Below are 20,652 nucleotides of genomic sequence, written 5' to 3'. Positions count from 1 at the left end.
CATTCTACAACATGCCCTCCAGAAAATCGCAATGTCTCGACCAGCTTTACGTCGTCAAACATGAAATTGACCAAACGCTGCTGTGGTTTAAGCTGGTCGAACAAGGTTTTGAGGTTGGAGTCCTGCTGACTACTAGCAAGCATCTGTTTTACCCTTTTTGTTGATGGTAGAATGATTAAGCCGGATCGACGAATCATTTTGTATGCATTGGGTGATATGTTGTGAAGCTGCATTGTGAAAATCATAGTATCAGTATCAAATCGGCGACGATCAAGAGGTTTGAACATAAGATGCAGCTGCGACAGAAGGAAGGTGAAATGAGGAAGCTCGTGTGCCTCAGTCATCCAACAGAGCTGACTTATTACAAGATGAAGAATTTCCTTGCTTGTGCATTCATAGATGTTTACCTGGTCAGTTATGGATCTAATCTGGGACCATTTTGAGAGCAGGCTGTTCTTCTGCAAAGGAAGAAGTCGTTTGGACACCTCAATGCCATCTTTCTCAACTCTATTCAAGATTAGAAATCCAAAAGGTGAGTGAACTTATTGGAAATGAAAGAACTGCCTGACAGTTTGTCCAGCAGCATCAGTTCTTGATAGGGAAAGGTTTTCCTGGTCTTTTATGACGTTAAAGCCAGGAAAATAGGAGCTGATTTTAGCACAGAAATGGTCGAAATCTTGGATATTGTCTGCAGCCTCATCAGCTGCCTGCATCTTCTTAGCTCTTGATTCTGACGTAGAAGATGATGTTGGGCGTGGGGCTGAGGTCACCTGCTTCAAAGCTGATTTCGGTACTCCAGGAAATATTGATGGGGGTTCTTTGGGTCGTTTGCCACCCCTGACTGACACCCAATCACAATTAAAATGTCTCACAAGCATATATATATATACATATATATATATATATATATATATATATATATATATATATATATATATATATATATATATATATATATCTCCTTTAAGCACCTCAAGCTTTCTTTCTCATTTGGCATTGCCAATATCCATCTCTCCCTCTCCTCAGGATCTTTTGGGAAGGATATGACCTTTACATAAGGCGTCCCATCATAGTTTCCTCAACGACGTGGCATATTGTCACCAAAGCAGGAAACAACACAAAGATCCTGTGAGATCACCAGCGGGACAGTTTCTGAAAGAGAAACAAACAAAACGTACATTAGTTAACGATGATAGAAATCAGCAAGTTGGTGCAGTCGGTGCACAATGTCATGTTTTGTCATCGACTTGACAAAAGTTTTCCTCTTCGAGTTAGACACAAAAACGGGCAAAAAAACCAAAATTCAGTAATTTGACCTTGAAATATGACCTTTTGACCTTGAAGATGACCTCAGGTGGTGTTGAAAATGAAACTATTGAACGCGCCGTCCTCAAAAACCCCTATGTGGATCCTGAGATCGTGTCTCTAGCCCTTCCAGAAGTCATTTTAGCCCCGGACTCAAGTTAATCCTTCAGACTCGTTACAAACCCCGAGATCATGAGGTTCCAGTCCTTCTCTATAGGAGTCTATAGTCCAAGCACACAACACGTTCTTTTGACGCATCCTTTTATTTAGGCAGTGTATAGGCAACCGACCACTGCCTCAATCGCTCCCAAAAATAAAATACTGCTTATCCATTACATTATACTTATTTCGCTTTGATACTTCTAATTTCACTCTCCCTCCCCCTCAAGGGAAGAAAATGCCAAGATGAGTGGGGAAAAAAAAAGTTTTATTTTTTTTTGAAAAATTGATGAAATCAAACAAAACTTGCACATGTACAACTTCAGGGTACCCTCATTAATCCCCGAATGTTTCAGCTTCTTCGTTCAAATCCTCTCGAAGGAGGAGATGAAGCGTACAACATACATACATCATACATACCACATGCTTTCCTTCCATTGTTAAATATCGACATTTGTTTCATATTGTAGTCCAAACTCACACCGCACACTTGTACATGTCTTACCCAGCAAGCCCTCGCAAATTCCGGGCTGACTGCAATTCCATTGGAAAGTCCAACGGTTGAAAGCCTGGTCACCGCACAACAGCAGCAGCAACCTCAGCAGCAGCAGCAGCAGCAGCAGCAGCAGCAGCAGCAGCAACAGCAACAGCAGCAGCAGACCATGTTATTAGCCAGCGCACGGCCCTCTTTACCGGGTCGGTCCAGGTTGCATGGATTAACCGCGCAGGGTGGCACACAGACCAAAGGGGGATCGAAGGAGTCTGGGTCCAACGCACGCCACACCTCCACCAGCCTTGCAGCTTACCGAGTTTCACAATACACAGGTTTGAGCTGCTTCCTGATTACCAAGTCGTTTGTGATATTTTTATGACTGTTATCACACAAATCGTAGTTTGTGACGAGAATGTCACATTTTAATTCGAAAGCCTCATGGAATTATCAACGAGCTTTTTATTCATCATTATTCCCAATCGACTGAACCTGAGTCATTAATGTATTCCACAAGACACTTGATTATATTACAGGATACAAACACAATTTTGTTATTGGAAAGAGGAGTAACACCCTTTCATTCATCACTGACTATAATGTGAGTATCTGCCACCACGAATCCACTTCGATCTTTTGATCGTCTTTCTCTCCTTTTCTCTGGCAGCTGGAACGTGGCGGCGTGTCAATGGCGTCCGTTGGTACATGTGCCCCTACTGCAATAAGGAATTCAAAAAACCCAGTGACTTGGTGCGCCATATTCGCATCCACACGCACGAGAAGCCCTACAAGTGTACCATGTGCTTCCGTACCTTTGCAGTCAAGAGCACACTGACGGCACACATAAAGACGCACACTGGACTGAAGGAGTTCAAGTGCTCAATGTGTGAGAAGCTATTTTCCACGCAGGGCAGCCTGCGTGTTCACCTGCGTCTGCACACAGGTGAAGCGCGGATCGACAAGCAAACGACTATTGTTCTGCATCCCACACGTTCACCTTTCCTTCCCTTCCTTCCTGCTCCCCACCCGACCACACTTTCCTCTTCCATGCTTGCATGTAGTTGACCCCTTGCAATGTTGCCTCAACAAAATGTCCTATCATAATTTTCTTCAACCAGCAGTTAGCAGCTCGAACTCAAAGGTGAGATTAGGAATGTGTGTTCCGATCATACTCATCACCGATGACCAGCTTGCAATTTCCTTCCTCTCACCAATTTGGAGAAATAGCACGAGCATGCATGTGGCAAGTTTCATGGGATGGCGCAGCGGTAGTACACTCGCTCCTGCGCTGTCGAATCTTGGTTCGACCCGATAAACTGTCAGATTGGTGCTTCACAGACAGGGTGTTGAAATGATGATTGTGCCGTCCCTCGGTTAAGTACGACACTGGGGACCCATCTGCCAGCATCAGTTTCTCATTCGCTGGTGAATGTTTTACGATCTCAGCGTATTCTTCTCTTGGGTACGCACGTTATCACCGGCATGCTGGCCAAATTCTAAATTCCTGTTCAAACATGGCCTGGAGGCGAGACGGGCACCACCATCTCATCTCCATAATGTAAATGCAATCATTGAGGTTATTGAAGAAAGCAGTACGGTGCCCCGTTGATCTGTTCAATCATGGCATCGATGATGATGATGATGATAATGACTTGTCATACTACTACTTTAATCAGCAAAATTATTCCCACCTCCTTGGGTTGGCCTGGACATTTAATTTTTCCAAGTCTTTCATGATCCTTCTGGCCAGGCCTGTTATTCCGCTGAAGGTGGTCAGAATTTGTAATATAGCCAGGGTACCAGTAATGACCCATCTCTTCTTGCGAAAGACACCACGGCATATTTTGCATCCACAAATGATTGCTCGCAGATGGGACACCCAGAGTAACGTACATCCGACGGGCTGTATGCTTTGTGATGCAACGCTACCTGTGAAGCACCAATCCGACGGTTTATAGTCGGGTCGGGGATCAAACGCAGACAAGCAGCTCAAAGGTTGAGTGTGCTTGCCTCTTTACCGTCCTGTCGAATGTGCAGTACATACTTATTTATTGCAAATAAGACATTGGTGTCTTGTGGACTATTTGGAGTATCTCGTTGCCAGAACTTTATGGACACCCCACGTATATGTGCGCTCGTGCATGCTCATTATCTGTAATCTTAAAAAAATATAATTTTATTGAAAATGAAAGTTTGGACTCGTGCCGCACCGTTACACGTAGGATTTCCAGAAGTGTTTCTGCCCAACACAGCACAAGTCTGGTTATCCAAGAAAGCGGTACTCAAGAAAGATACCAACCTGAAATGGGAACTGGAAATTTCTCCCCAAAATAACCCCATTCCCAAGCTCTCCCCTTTTTCCAGGTTATTGTGATTTTTCCCTCCTCTCCCACCTCTCCTTCACCCCTCTTCGTTTGTTAGTTATCGGTTCGTTTGTTCCTTCTCTCTTTCATTCCCGCTTTCCCCTTCCTCTCCTTGCTGTGTTTCAGCTTGTTCACCCTTGTGTGTCTTTCTCCTCTCCCCTTTAACTCGCTCTCACTTCTACTTTGCTGTTGCTGTTTCCCCCTTCCCATTTTGTTCCCTTCCATTCTGCTCTCACTCTCCCATGTGCCTCAATCATGCGTACAAAAAAAAGTACTCTACATAACTAGCAAGCCCTCTCCAGGGGTGGATGCGAGTCACTTTCTTGTATTTTCTGAGCTTGCTTAACAAGATGATGTGTATTTAAAGTGGCTGCAGAATATTTACTCGAGGAAAGTCGGGTTCATATAATGTAAGACGAGTCTCATTAAAACTATTATATATATATATATATATATATATATATATATATATATATATATATATATATATATATATATATATATATATATATATATATATATATATTACATATGCATGTTCTGTATCCCAGCGACTCCAGCATTTTGTTTCACTTTGTAGTATTCTGTGACATGTAAAGCAATATTACAGGGAAAAACTAGAACGGCAATTGTCCACATACCTCTGGACCTGAACCAAAATCTAATCAGCTTGTTCTTGTCACCTTCCCAACTCATCCACCAAGGTTGGTCCGAATCCGTCGAGAGCTTTTTGAGATGTCGTGCTGTATATGTCGTTTTTAGCCCTATCTCTCAATAGTGAAGAATCACTTCAAAAAATTCCAGTATCAGGATCCGGATCTTCTCCAGAATCTAATCAATTCATCCTTGTCACACACGCATCCTGTCCACCAAGTTTCGTCTGAATCTGGCCATAACTTTTTGAGATATCTTGGTCACAAACAAACAGACAGACAGACAAACAAACGGGGTGAATGCATAACCTCCATCCATCTTCGGTCCACCTTCATCAATACCAATTCCACACCTTCCCTTTGTTACTCTTCTGTGAGCCGAAGAAATTGGCGACATATCGTTCCCATACAATTTCCTGTCCCACGACGTCGTGATCCTCAATTCCACACACCATAGAATGCTTCATAACATTGGCAGTGACATGCATTGTCATCACAACCAACAAACCAAAATGCCGTCATCACCAACACTCCACCCTGGTCATCGCTTCCCCTTTCATGATCCCCATTCTGTTGCAACAAACTTTTCTTCTCACCTCTCCTGTCCTTGCCCCTTTATTTCTCTGTCATTGTTCATCCATCTATCCTCGGTTTCCACTGTCCCATTCATCTTGTTTGTCCTTTCTCTCCTCTTCTCCTTTTGTTGTCTTCACAATGCCCCGAGTTTTTTTTTCTTTTTCTTTCCTCCCTACCTTCTGTTCCCACCAAAATATTGCTTCTCCATCGGCCGAGTTCGTGATATTCCCAGCCCCAATCACTTTTCTTTGACTTTATCATTCCTCATTGTTTCACACAAATGCCGTTTCAATATTTTTTTGGGGCTTTTCCTTATTACTGGTTTTATTTTTCCGGGGAGAGGGCCGAAGAGAGGCACGGGCCCCTTCTTCTTATAAATCTTTTTATCGGCCCCAGTTTTTCCTCTTCCACACCTCCCACCCACCATCCTTGCACCACACCATGTTCTTTCTAATTACTTGCCCGGAATGCAAATGGCTTTGCAAAAGAGAGAGAGAGAGAAAAAAAAAAACATTTGACAAAGAAGTCACCGGAAAAATGTACAGCCTGCATTTATCTGTTCATTTATTAATGGCCTGCGTTAACTTGAAATCTGCTTCTGATTGCAGGGCAGACACTTTTATGCCGCCGGTATAAAATGGATTGTAAATATGAATGTGGCTGTAAAGTCTTTTGTATTTAGTGATGCTGTCTTCACCTGTTCCTTTACACACAGATTTTTGGCACATGCAAAAAATTTGCATATTGCAGAAGTAATTCAGAAAATTAACATGTGTGCCGGAAACTAAATTGCATTGATCAATTATTCATGCAAAAAGAAAAAAGTTATGCAAGGAGTACTTTAATCTGTCAAAAATTAACGTATTAGAGTGTCACACATCATTAATATTCGTTATAGCTTTGTTAAGCCTTTCCTCCACATCGTAAATGCAATTACATGTGGAAATGAGAGATCCCTGGCTGCAGAGAGCCATCCTCGAACTGCCCGTTTGTCTCGCCATTAGCCACAGCCCCGCGCCCCTTAATGCCACCGACGGCCACCGCAACACAAGCCCCCTTATCCACCCACACCCTTACCTCGATGTTATGAGTTCCGTCTTGACAGGTACACACGTTTGCGAAATGTCCAGGCAAAAAGGTGGGGAACTTAGGAGCCGGAGCAAGAGGTGCTGAGCCCAGGAAGCGTTGGAGGTTGTAGGGGGTCTTAATTAAAGCCGGAGATGTGCAAGCTAATTGATAGCAGGGTTGGAAAGATTTAAAGGTAATTAAGCATGTGGCGGTTGTTAAAGCCTGTGACTCTGCATGTCGCCTTGCTCACGAGAGCTTGGGTCGGAAATGGGGAAAGGCAAGGTGAGGCCGATCTTAGGCAAGCGCTGATTAGGTACGGTGGGCACTCGCAGCATGGGGACGTCTTGAGCTGAATGCTTGTCGTGAAATAGTCGCGGCGCACGGAAACACTAATTTGTGCTGCGGAACTCGTGCATCTCTGCATGTTTCCATTGCTCCTTTGTGATGTCGCAGCTAAGTCAGCGCAAACTGTTTCTGCCTTGTTACACGACAGTTCCTCTGAAAAGATTTGGAGGATTGCGAATTAATGTCGGTTCAAGCAGTTCTTGTTTAGAAAAGTCACGCTATGATGTAGTTTGTTCTTTGTAGGACGGTTATCGCATGTTTGTAAGAGCACGACCTTACTGCGAGGTCTGTGGCAGACGCTCGTAAACTATTCTTTGTGGTATACGTTCCGAACCCTCATGGTTGAAGAAGGGACTTGGCAGGAAAAGTGTCGAGTTAAAAAGTCAAATGACGTTTGTCTCAACAACTTTACACAGAACAATATGGAGCAATGCATAATAATGATTTGTGCCACTGTCATTTTTTTTTGGTATTTGTTGCATTTATCGATCTGTGGTTTCCCAGGAGCAAAGCCGTTTGACTGTCCACACTGCGACAAGAAATTTCGCACTTCAGGCCACCGCAAAAGCCATGTTGCCTCGCATTTCAAGGACTCGCACCTACGGCGCCAGCGCTTCCCTCGCAAGCCGAGTCGACAACGCCAGAAGGGATCCGCGGGTTTCTCAGACATTCCCCTGCAAGAACCTATCCTCATCACAGAGAGTGGTGAGCCAACGCTCGATGCAGTCCACACAGTTTCCATCATCTTCCCAAAGTTGGCGGGGTTTTATTTCTAATTTGACATCGTTTGATGAATACTTTTGGGGGTCATGCTCGAACACTTCATAAGGTTTTGGGGTCAGCGATGAGTTTTCCTTTTTCATTGAATAGGTCAGTTATCCTCTGTGGGTTGCTCTTTCAATGAACATTGGAACCTAAATGATGGGACTCAACTTTCCGCGACATCTAGATGTATCTTATAAGGCATGGAATGCTTTGGACCAAAAAATAGACTTTATTATCAAAATTTTCAGGAATAGGGGGGAGGGTTTGTTGTTTGGGAAGTTGTGACTTGTGAAACGTGTACCTTCATGAAACGTACAAACTAGAATGGCACTCAGTTGAGCGCATACCTCCGCCAGGTTGAACAGCTTACGTTTTGTATCCCAATGATAGGCTGAATCTGCATCTGCACCTGAACCGAAATCTAATCGGCTTGTTCTTGTCACCGACCCAACTCTTCCACCAAGTTTTGTCGTCTGCTCACAACTTTTTTGAGATGGTGCTCCACAACATTTTTGGCCCCATCTCTCAACGATGAAGAATCGCTTTTGAAATCCGACCATCCGGATCTTCACCAGAATCGAATTGATTTGTCGTGTCATACCCAACCTGTCCACCAAGTTTCGTCCCAACCCCTCCATAACTTTTTTGAGATGTCCTGCTCACAGACAGACAAATGGAGGTGAAAGCATAGCCTTTGTCTACCTTCGGTAGCGGAGGTAATGACCAAATTGAGACAATATGGGAGTGCTTATAAGTGACTGACATCCAATACATTGTTAGTTTGGATTAACGCAGCAGTGTTTGGGATTTGGATTATGCACATCTGGAAACCAAGCTCATCTCAGGAGAATTGATTGCCATGCATTTATCAGATGGTCGGTAACAACCCAGCAAGCTCATAAATGACCTTGAAAGTCAGGCTACTTTGTTTGACTGCAAATGATGGCCTGTCTGCACATTGACAAATTGTGGTTGATCGTGGTTGCCTTCAGCTTGGTTTCTGCACCAAATTGCCCCATTTGAAAAAGCATCACCCCAAGACCCTCAAAATGTTCTTCAGTTTCAAAATGAATTTCAAACTTGTAATGAGGCAAAATAAAAATGATACACAAGTGAGAATATGCAGAAATTAAAAACATAAGATTCAAAAGTATATGGAAAATAACTTTGGTCGTTTTAATGCTTCACAAATTGAACAAGTCGAGAATAGCAGCAGCAGGTCCATCTGGTGAATGTTCATAATTTGAACAGTCACAGCCTCCCTTCATTGTTGACACGGAGGTAGGGGTGTGGGGAAGGTGGGGGGGGGGTGAGATGGTACGATATCATCCTCTACTCAGGAAAGGAAAGTACCTATTGATTTATTTGGGGTTTTAAAAAATTATTTTAATTATTTTTTTCCAATGGATTTTCTGCTCTGGCAAGAGCTCATGTCACCATTATTTCGCAACATAATTCATTCTCCAGGATTGATCCAGCAAGCACCACGATCAAATCAGATGTACACTTCGTACCTGCCCGATGGGGTCCTTGCTGATGCTCCTGTGGGTGACCGGCCTTACACCTGTAACTTCTGCAGCAAGGCTTTTAAGAAGTCAAGTCACCTGAAACAACATGTGCGGTGAGAAGTGCATGGAGGGTTAATCCTTATCGTCCCCTACCCGTGTCTCTCTGTCCATCCGGCATCTGAGAGACTATAAGTTTTCTCTCTGTCCGTCCGTCCCACCAGTTTTTTTTTCTTTTTTTCTCCATACCTTTTAACATATTCAACTGAAACTTGGTACATGACTTTATTATGATAAGTTACAGAACAAGTTTGAGTTTCAGTGTGTTTTGTCAATTTTTCACAGAGTTATGCCCTTTCTAGACTTAGAAAATGTCACATATTCTACTGTACATGGGTCAGTGTGCAGCTGCCCTGACTCCACCCCACTGCTTTACACCCATTGGCTGGACAGCTGGCCGAACTCCCTCCCCCACCCCTCCCCAATAAAATCATGCGCTGCCATTGAATGAAGCAGAAAAGATCGGCATGACTCAGGCCTAAGGCATGGGTGTTAGTCCATAGCCGAGTGCAATTGGAATGATCCCAGGTACAGTCCCTTCAGAAAGTATTCACACCCCTTGACTTTTTCACATTTTGTTGTGTTACAGCCTGAATTTAAAACGGATTAAACTGAGATTTTTTTTTTGTCACCGATCCACACAAAATTCCCCATGACATGTAAAAGTGAAAAAGTGTTTTTGGAAATTTTTACAAGTTAATTCAAACTGAAAAGCTGAAACTACTTGCGTCTAAGTATTCAACCCCTTTGCGATGACACTCCAAATTGAGCTCAGGTGCATTTATTTCCTTTGATCATTCTTGAGATATCTCTACAACTTGATTGGAGACCACCTGTTGCCAATTCAATTGATTGGACAATATTTATATCGCAACGCACCTTTCTGTAGAAGGTCCCATAGTTGACAGTACATGTCAGAGCAGAAACTCCACCATGAAGTTCAAGGAACTGTCCATCGAACTCCGAGATGGAATTGTGAGGAGGCATAGATCTGGGGAAGGGCATAAAACAATTTCTAGAATGTTGAAAGTTCCCAAGAGCACAGTGAGCTACATCATTAGGAAATGAAAAGAATACGGAACGACCCAGACTCTTCCTTGAGCTGGCCGTCCGAACAAACTGAGCAATTGGGGAAGCGGACCTTGGTCAGGGAGGGGACAAAAAACTCAATGACCACTCTGACAGAACTACAAGAGTTCCTTGGCTGAGATGGGAGAACTTGCCAGGACAAAAATCTCTGCAGCACTTCACAAATCTAGGCTTTATGGGCGAGTGGCCAGATGGAAGCCACTCCTGAGAAAAAGGCACATGACAGCACACCTGGAGTTTTCAAAAAGGCACGGGAAAGATTCTGAGAGCACGAGGCAAAAGATTCTGTGGTCTGACGAGATGGAAATTGAACTCTAGCTGAATGCAAAGTTCACATCTGGCAGAATCCAAGCACCCATCTAACACCATCCATACTGTGCGGCATGGTGGTGGCAGCATCATGTTACGGGGATGCTTTTCAGTGGCAGGGACTGAATGGCCCAGCCCGCTTCAGAGTGGAGAACCTTCAGAGTGGAGATGCAGGAGAACCTGCTTCAGAGTGCATAAGTCCTTCAATTGTGGTGAAGATTTATATTCCAATTGAAATATTTGAAGATTGCATGTTATGGGGATGCTTTTCATGTTATGGGGATGCTTTTCAGTGGCAGGGACTGAGTGGCCCAGTCAGAGCCCAGACTTGAATCGCATTGAGAATCTGTTGAAAGATTTGAAGATTGCGGTTCACCGACACTCCCCATCCAACTTGAAAGAGCTTGAGAAAATCTGCAAAGAAGAATGGGAGAAAATCCCCAAATCCAAGATGTGCAAAGCTGATACAAACGGTACATACCCAATAACACTCAAAATCTGCAATCGCGACCAAAATCGCTTCTCCGAAGTATCGACTCATGGGGCTGAATACTTTTGTAAATTAGATATTTCTGTATTTCATTTTCAAAAAAATTGTAAAAACTTCTAAAACCGTGTTTTGTACTTTGTCATCACAGGTTATTTTGTGTGGATCGGTGACAAAAAAAAATCTCAGTTTAATCCGTTTTAAATTCAGGCTGCAACACAACAAAATGTGAAAAATCCAAGAGGTGTGAATACTTTTCTGAAGGCCCTGTATTTAACCACGATGTATTATACATGCAGAAAAGCCGTACGCTTGTTTTTACTTCATATATACACACGTCGGGTTATTTTTAGTTTGATTTTCGGCACCAAACGCACCATTGTGCACCGCCCAAACTAACGACCATTCATTGGGACAGGGAGGGGACATTTATCGCAAAGCAATTCTCACCCTTGTTTCTTAATGTGGGATATCTTGGCTTGAATATTTTTCTTAATGTAATTTTTCTCCTGAATCTCAGATTCATTGAGAAGCTTGTGCAATACACTCTGTATGTACCTGCAGGACGAGGAGATTAGAGAGCATCATTGAACATTATGAGACGATGCATGAGTCATTACATGGGATTTAATCCTGGGATACTGATGTCGTGAATGCCAAGCAGGTCAACCTGATTTGAAGTTGGGAAAAAAAAATCAAACGTTGACTGCATTGAGATTTTTGTCTTATATTTACTTCCTCCGCCGAAGGTGGGCGAAGGTATTCATCCCTGTTTGTCGGTCTGTCTCAGACGAGACTTGTTGAATGACTTGGATAGGTGACAAGAAAAAGCCGATCAGATTCTGGTTCAGGTCCAGTTGCAGATCTGGCCGATCAGTGGTATACAAAACGTAAACTGTTCAGCCTGGTGGGGTTATGCGCTCTCTTGCATGCCATTCTACTTTTAGTTTCATGGTCAGTGATTTCATTGTCGTCATAGTTTTATGTCAGAACATTTTCGTACATCTCTTACGTGGGACATTTAAAATGCAACAAATACCTCATTACTTTTTGCAATAGTTTTGGAAGAGCAACATCTTCAAATGTTATGAGAATTCATGCATTGCACAAGATTCATGGCTCTTGTGTTTCCATGTTTGCACTTGAAAACCCATCGGACTCGAGTGGATTCCAAGTGATACCAATCTATTAGAAATTAACTATTTGAGAGTGGAGCACAGAGCTCCATGAGGGGTTGCTGGACCTTCGTCTTGGTTGTGGTTATATCTCACGTAAGCTGATAAACGTGACATTTGGAGCGATGCCAAAAAACAATCGGGATTTTAATTTATATCTGGTCAATTAAGGAATCGTGATTTTCTTTTGCATTACCTTTCCATCCTTCACTTTGCCCTTATTAAGTTGATTTGTCCTTTAAAAAAAAGAAAAATTGTCTGTGATTGAGGCTCGTTGAAGAGCGAACGAGCTGTACACAAGCTGAAACACAGCAACAAGGGGATGGGGAAAGTGGGGATTAAACAGAAAAGGACAAACTGAACGAACTGAACGAACTGAACGGGGGGTTTGGGGAGGGGGGTGTATACATGGTCGATGCTCGCATGAGAACTAACACACACAATGCACAAGGGGGGCAGGAGACAAGAGGGGTGGGGGAGGGAAGGAAAAAACTGGGGAACAGAGACAGGAGTTCTGTGGAAGGGAGAGGAATGGGGCAGGGTACACGGGGTCAACAAGATGGACACCACAAGCACTTTCAGGAAGGAAAGCAGGGAATTTGAAGGATGTGGGTTTGTGGTGGATTAACGGGGGTAGAAAAGATCGTGGTTTTGGATTGGTGAAGATAAGAGGTGGCGGTGAACAGTTGTTTTGAAGACCTGGAGGGACGAGTGGGATAGAAGAGAGCGTGGGAGTTTATTCCAAAGGCGGGAAAAAAGAGGAACGAAAGCGTGAAGGTGAGCAGTGATTCGTGATGTTGGTAGTTTTACCAGAATGGGGTTGCTGGTGGACCTTGAGCGCCCTGTGGAAATATGGAAAACATATCGCAAACAGAGCAAAAAAGGGGAGGGGGGTGGCGAGACGGGAGAGGAGACGGTTGAAGACAAAGACCATCGACCTGCCTGTGGTGAGACAATGGGAGGCCCAAAGACTCAGCCTCACCGATACCAATGATACCAATGAGAGTGAGATACCAATGATCCTAAATGTCTTGGTTTCCACAGCGTGAAGCCGAGAACGGTGAGAGGCGGGAGCACCAGCCCAGATGGGGAGAGCATTACTCCATCAGGCTGCGGACGAAAGCTTTGTATGTGGTCAGGAACTCAGGTGTGCCAAGGAAAGACTTTGCACGACTGAGTCTGCCAGTCGGCGACTGGCTTTGGAGGCCATGTTGGAAATGTGGCTTTTGCAGTAAAGATCATGGCAGATAATGAGACCCAGAAGCGTTCATGAAAGGACTTCTTCAAGAGGATTGTTGAGAAAGTCGATGGGGGTATTTTCCAACGGTCCTTTCGGATTGACTGTGAGAGTGTGAGATTTGTCAGGATTGAAAGAGATGTTCCACGTGTTGGACCAGTTTGTGATTTTATCCAGATCTGCAAAGAGTGAAGAAGCTGCTGCTTGCCGGTCTGAGGGATGACAGATGGTACGACAGAGGGTGGAGTCATCCGCAAAGAGATAGAGTATTTTCCAGAGTCGGAGAGATCATTGATGAAAACCAGAAAAAAACAGGGCCCAGAACGCTGCCTTGAGGAACTCCAGTCTGGACAGGAAGAGTGGATGAGAGAACTCCAGTAAGTGCCACACGTTGACTGCGACAGGAGAGGAAGTCTGCAAGCCATGAGTGGAGATGGCCTGGATACCATAGGAAGACAGTTTGGTGAGCAGGGCAGGGTGTCAGACTCTATCAAAAGCATGTGATATGTCTCGGGAGATGGCTCTGATTTCATGTCTGGTATTGAGGACCTCTGTCCATTGGTGGGAGAGCAGAAGTTGCATATCCAGGCCAAAGTGACCTGTTCTGAATCCAAATTGATGATCAGAAATCAAGCCTTTGAGAAGAGGAAGGATTTAATGTCTGAAGCGATGATGGATTCCATAATCTCGCTGATGATTGGGAGAAGGCTGATTGGTCTGTAGTTGCAGAGATCTGTTTTTGCACCTTTTTTGCAGGGCAGTGATGTTTGCTGATTTCCAAGCAGATGGCAGATGACCTTGAGCAAATGAGAGGGTAAGTATAACGGAGAGAGTATGAGCAAGAGCAGAAGAGCAGGTTTTTAGGACACGTGGGCTGATGCCGTCTGGACCGGTTGCGGAATCTGCGTCAGTTTTGGAGGCCATCTTTAAAATATGGTCTTCCCAAGAAAGGTCATGGCTGATGGTGAGGCCCAAAAGTTTGAGTGACTTGATCTCTTCCAATGGGGGACGAAGGAAATGGGTGGTTCACAATAGCCTGGAAAATAGCAGTGCTTTGAAATGGGGTCATGTGTGGTGGAGAAAATCATGAGGTTGGATTGGGGTGGGGGAAATGTGACCAGAGTTAGTGGTGAGCAGCTGTTTTGAAGCCTTTGTGGGAAGAATGGGACAGAACAGACTGGAGAAGTTGGTTCCACAGGTGAGAGGATAGAGGAACAAATGAGTCGAGTTGAGCAGCGAGTCTGGATTTTACGGGTTAATCCTGAAGAGGGTTACTTGGTTACTGACAGACCGTGTGCATTCTGCAGAAACCTGAGAGGGACAGAGCCAAGAGGGTGCAAGACCAAAAAAGGAGGCGGTAGAATACAGAGAGGCCACAAACCGGTCTGCAATACAAAAGTAACAGGGTTAGACAATCAGCTTCATCGCGGGACATCCCAATGATTTTGAGGACCTAACTTTCCACGACACCAAGAAGGGCAAGGTGTGAGGCAGGGGCGCCAGCCCAAAAGGGACCGCAGTCCTCAATCAAGCTGCGAATAAAGGCCTTGTCTGTTGTCAAAAGTTCAGATTGGCCAAGGAAAGACCTTGCACAATGAAGGATGCCCAGTCGGTGGTTATCTTAGGAGGCCATCTTGTAAATATGGTCTGCCCAATAAAGATCATGGCTGATGGTGAAGCCCAAACGTTTGAGTGACTTAATCTCTTCCAGTGGGTGATGAAGGGAATGGATAGGTTTCCTTGACAAGCCTTCTGGAGCGAAAGGATGAGATTGAAGTTTTTCAGGATTGGAGGACACATTCCAGTTTTCAGGCGAGAGTCTAATCATTTTCAGATCAGATGTGGACACAGCTGCCGAGCAGGGGGAGAGGGAACTGGACGACACAATGTGGGTCCTTTTGAAAACGGAAGAGAGGGTTTTCGAAGAGTATCGAAGGGGTCACTTATTTTTAACATGAATCGTTAAACAAAACTGGAGTTTTACAGTACTGTACTGTACTTTGGTTCAGATTTTATCCTGATCGCGCATGCATCCAGAGTAGTGAGAGAGTTTCATTTATTTATTATGTTGACCTGTCAATTAGGAACCGATTGGGTCAAAACACTGCTTTGGGGAGCTCCCACCAGCACTTGCATTGACTTGGGTCTTTTGCTTGCCTTGATTGGGGTGGGGCAGGGGGGGGGCATGGAGAGGGTTCCATTGATGGCCACACACAGACTGCATGAGTGGAGGGAGTCAAAATCCATGAGTAAAGGCTCCTTTAACATCACAGGCAGAGGGCTTGCTTGGCAAGCAAAGGACCTCCACCCCCCCCACCCCTCCTCCCCCCCCCTCCTCACCCCAGTCAAGGCAGCATCTGGGATGAGTGGTGCATTGAACAAGTTAAATGATTGCTGTGCAGAGTTGTTCTGTAGAGCCATTTGAAAAGTTTGAATGTGAAATGGCTCTTCCATGAGCCGAGCTTGTGTCACCAAAACAAGTCGAAGCTTTCAAGGGGTTAGATTTTGCAAATGCAACCTGACGTATCTGTTCAATAAATTTGCCTCAACTCGTATGAAAACCCTTTTTTTATCATTTTCAAGATTTTGATGACGAATATTGGATGAGACGGTAATATGTACATGATCGGTGGTGGAGGTTATGTTTTCACCCCTGTCTGTCTGTATGTTTGTTTGTCTTTGGCCAAGATATCTCAAAAAGTTATGGACGGATTTGAACAAAACTTTGTGGACAGGTTGAGTGTGTGACAAGGACGAATTGATTCTATTTTGGTGAAGATCTGGATCTGGATATGAGAGTTTTTAAATATTTTAAAGGTCCCATGTAATTCAAAAGTTTCTGGTAATTTATATATTAACTTGACTTTCCCAGTGAAGAAATCACCCATGTTTCTTTTTTTAAATCAACAATGGGATAATTAGACCAATATTTTGAACGTTTGTCGTGTTTTTCACAACTTGCAATGTCCCGCCCCTCAAAAAAGTAGAGTTCAGCGAACCACAGGTCATGTGACCGTTGAGGTCATCTTCAGAACGCGACTCGCTCAGAGTCGATTGATGAGACGTCGTGCGCCGTATAAAGTCCGTACAAATGCATTGTGCACATGTGTTTGCTATCTCACTGATCGTCTTAATTCCTGTGATTGTTTCGCGAAAGATTTTAAGAGTTTTAGCCTTACTTTCGAAAATGCCTGCAAGATGTATCGTAGCAGGATGCAGCAATACAACCAAAGACGGTGCAAGCCTTCATGTATTCCCGAAAGATGAGAATCTTCGGAGAATATGGACATAAAGTGAAGCTGATGTGGGGAAACTGCAAAGGCCCCAGCGACACGAGCGTCATTTGCAGCGCCCACTTCGAAGACAGTGACTTTGAGCACGGGCTCTATTCGCTGTTCAGTTTGAAGAAGTTGAGGAGGCTGAAACCTGATGCAGTACCCATCATCAAAAGCAATGTCGTCCGATAAATCCTTAGTTCATCCCACGAGTCCGATAAATCTGACGTGCTGTAGCTTTCTTTTATTATTCTCTTTTCTTCATTGTTTTCTACTGGCGCTACATGACGACAGTAGGAACTCGAGGGGGAGCACTCGGGAGAGTGCAAAACCTCCGCCGCCAATACTGTTGGGTCACTCAAGTGAACCTTATATCTTATTCATTAAATATGATGTCAACAGTGCTGACAGTTATAGTTCTTTTCTCCATTTTTGGGGGGGGGGGGTGTTGGAAATCACTTAAAACATGTAGAAATGCAAAAAAAGAAATCGAAATTTTGTTGAAAAAAGTTGCAAAAATTTTTTTCCTCTAATTTTTTTTTCGGGGCAGGGGTTGGAAATCACTTAAAACATGCAGAAATGCAAAAAAAAATTTTTGTCAATTTTTTTTGTGTGTGGGGGGGGGGGTGGAAATCGCTTAAAACATGTACAAATGCAAAAAAATATTTTTTTCTCTGAATTTTTTTTGGGGGGGACTAAGTCCAAAATCTCATGGCATGATCTTTGGACCATACCTCACCCCCCCCCCCGCCAAGTTTCGTCGAAATCCGTCGAGGAGTTTTTCCGTAATACTGTTCACAAACAAACAAACACACAAGCAGTCATAGACTGGTACTTCCGAAATCGTCAACTTGACCTCTGACCTTGTCTAATAAAAGCTGTCTCTGGAGAAGGTAGCGACACAAACCAGAAGTTTCTACGATGATTCTGAACCAAACCATCAAAAATCGAATGTTTTGGATGTTTGACCTCACTGTGACCTTGACCTTTGACCGATTTTGACCAAAATCTAATCAGCGCTAGCCACCACCCTCCTGAATCACGTGGTGTAATTTGACATTGGTAGCTTCTTCCGTTCTCGAGTTATCATTTTTTGGATGTTTGACCTCACTGTGACCTTGACCTTTGACCGATTTTGACCAAAATCTAATCAGCACTAGCCATCAGCCTCCTGAATCAGGTGGTGTAATTTGACATTGGTAACTTCTTCCGTTCTTGAGTTATCTGTACCAAACCATCAAAAATCGAATATTTGACCTCACCATGACCTTGACCTTTGACCGATTTTGACCAAAATCTAATCAGCACGAGCCATCACCCTCCTGAATCACGTCGTGTAATTTGACATTGGTAGCTTCTTCCATTCTCGAGTTATCGTGCCTACAAACAAACAAACAAACAAAAAAAACAAACAAACGAAAAAAACTAACAAACAAACAAACAGAAACGGAAGGCATCAATATACTTTCGAAATCTTCAGATTTCGTAAGTAACAAACAGAAACGGAAGTCATCAATATTCTTACGAAATCTTTCGATTTTGTAAGTAACAAACAAACAGAAAGGGGTGAAAGCAGTCACCTCTGATCTTCGATTGCAGAGGTTAATAAAATAAATAAAAATGCAACAGAACGTTAGATTTATTGGACTACTCTAGACAATTGTGTCACAAGGTGTGTTCTGCACACAAGTTTTCATCGTATCCGGACAGCGAGATTGCTTCGTTTAATGCGCGCAGAGATACGGCCAATGACATGGGCTGGCCTTGCTTGCAATTCATTCACCACAGAGCAACTTGCCCGCTGCGCTGTGCTGGTCACGTCACCTCACTAAAATATTTCTGATATCGAGCAGTATGCAAGTAGAATTTACATTATTGAATTAAAAATAGGATTTAGTCTAACCAGTTGTTATTGCCAAGTCTTCCTTCGATGTCCTCCCAATCATCATGAACTCCGGGAATTTCATCGCCAGTTTCCTCTGCTTGTCCTGCTTCGGGCTCGAACTGGTAAGGCCGTATTCCATTTCCAGCTGCCTGAACTTCACCTCCCGCGACTATGTTATCCGACAATTCTCCATCTGATTCAGACCAAAATCCTTCATTTCTCTCACTCACTGTCGCTACCAGACAAATCAAAGTCCATGTCATCCATTATTCAAAACCAAATGTTTGATTTTTTTTTCAAAAGCAGAAATGAACGAAGCGTTTGAGTCGACCAATCGAATGTGGAAACGCACAGAAAGCCAATACAATCACGTAGACCACCAACCCGAGTAATTTGCATGCAGCCTTTGTTGTTCTGGAGATGACGTCATGTGGATTACGCGTCGTTCAGTAGATTTCGGCAGAGTTTTTAGGGGCGTTCCCTAAGAATTTTTTTTTTATTTATTTTACATTTTACAGAACTGGTATTGTGAAAAAAACATTGTCAGATCAGAAATCAAGATGAAAAACTCCTATAGGATATATATATATATATATATATATATATATATATATATATATATATATATATATATATATATATATATATATATATATAATTTCAGGACTTTTGAGTGACGTGGGACCTTTAAGTGGTTCTTCACCATTGAGAGATGGGTCAAAAAACGACTTGTTGCACGATACCTCAAAAAGTTATGGACGAGTTATGACAAAACTTGTTGAATGACTCGGATAGGTGACGAGAACAAGCCAATTAGATTTTGGTTCAGGTGCTGATCCAGATCTGGCCAATCAGTGGGATTCCTTTCTTTTTTTTCTTTGTCTGCACTGTTGAGGCTCATATGATAGCTAAAATTTCTTCTTTTTTTTCTTCTTCTTGTGTGTGGCAGCTTAGCTGCCGGGTTGCTATCATTTTTATTGGAGTGTGACGATGCTGCTGATGCTGTGTCGCTATACCAGTACACTGGTACTCATTTTGCCGACCTCTGAAGGATGACAGGCTGAGTCAACCCCACCTGCTGTTAGTTCAGTGACCAGCGGAGCTCGAACTCGGGACCCTGAGATTCCAAGCCAGCCACCCAAACCACAAAGCCAGCACCAGGTTTATTAGCGGGATACAAAACGTAAACTGTTGAGACTGGCAGAGGTATGCCCTCCACCGAGTGCCGTTCTTGTTTGAAATGCAAAGGTCTATCTCTGCATCTCCGGTGCAGATGTCACCACATGAAAGTCACCACTCGTACATTCAAAAAAAATATCTCGTTTGCTTTCCCCCCTCCCCCCCCCTGAGTTCAAATTTTGGAAGGAAATAAACTGATGATTCTGTTTTTGATAATGTTGCAAAAATTTTATGGATTCGATATTTTCCAAATTCCCTTTTAAATACAGTTTTGGGTCTTTTTATTGTGTCTGTTTATTTTAAAATTCAGATAGTTACATCTCATTGGGCATCTGACTTATTTTGTTGTTGTTTTTTATTACAAGATGCATGTGAAGCGAAAGCATGGTTAAGCAATTGATTCACTTCTGTCTGTCTGTTTTTGAAAACTGTTTATGATCGAGGAACAATGTAATTTCAATTGAATGTCATATTTGGAACACAAATTGGAACATGAATCAGGGGGAAAAAAAGTTGTTGTTTTACAGTTCTTTGGTTCTGAATTCGTCCTGATCGTGCATGCACAGAGTGCAGTGATGTCGTTTTTTTATTATTATTATCATTATTATTATTGTGTCGACCTGTCTGGCAGTCAAACAAAGTTTAAAATCATTCCAAATGGGCATCATAAAGGACACAAACAACAGGCATGAATAACTAATGTACATGTTGAATGAGTTGTGAAAGA

At 43.3% G+C, this 20,652-nt stretch overlaps 1 protein-coding gene across 6 annotated transcripts in view; it reads left to right on the top strand.

Moving 5' to 3' along the window:
- The window catches only part of ZNF236 (zinc finger protein 236), a 229,328-nt gene that overhangs the window by 52,048 nt on the left and 156,628 nt on the right, over nucleotides 1-20,652 (top strand). For all 6 annotated transcript variants that reach the window (XM_085877114.1, XM_085877115.1, XM_085877113.1 and 3 more), the window contains 4 exons: nucleotides 1,974-2,289; nucleotides 2,622-2,897; nucleotides 7,464-7,664; nucleotides 9,192-9,345. In XM_085877114.1, coding sequence (XP_085733240.1) covers nucleotides 1,974-2,289; nucleotides 2,622-2,897; nucleotides 7,464-7,664; nucleotides 9,192-9,345 — 947 coding nt within the window. The remainder of the gene's footprint in view (nucleotides 1-1,973; nucleotides 2,290-2,621; nucleotides 2,898-7,463; nucleotides 7,665-9,191; nucleotides 9,346-20,652) is intronic.

The sequence above is a fragment of the Eptatretus burgeri genome, chromosome 4 (genome assembly GCF_056783735.1).
Source record: "Eptatretus burgeri isolate ZD-2024b chromosome 4, Ebu_testis_v1, whole genome shotgun sequence".
Taxonomy (NCBI): Eukaryota; Metazoa; Chordata; class Myxini; order Myxiniformes; family Myxinidae; genus Eptatretus; species Eptatretus burgeri.
Note: the sequence above shows the minus strand (reverse complement) of the source record. Positions and strands in the feature narration are given on the sequence as shown.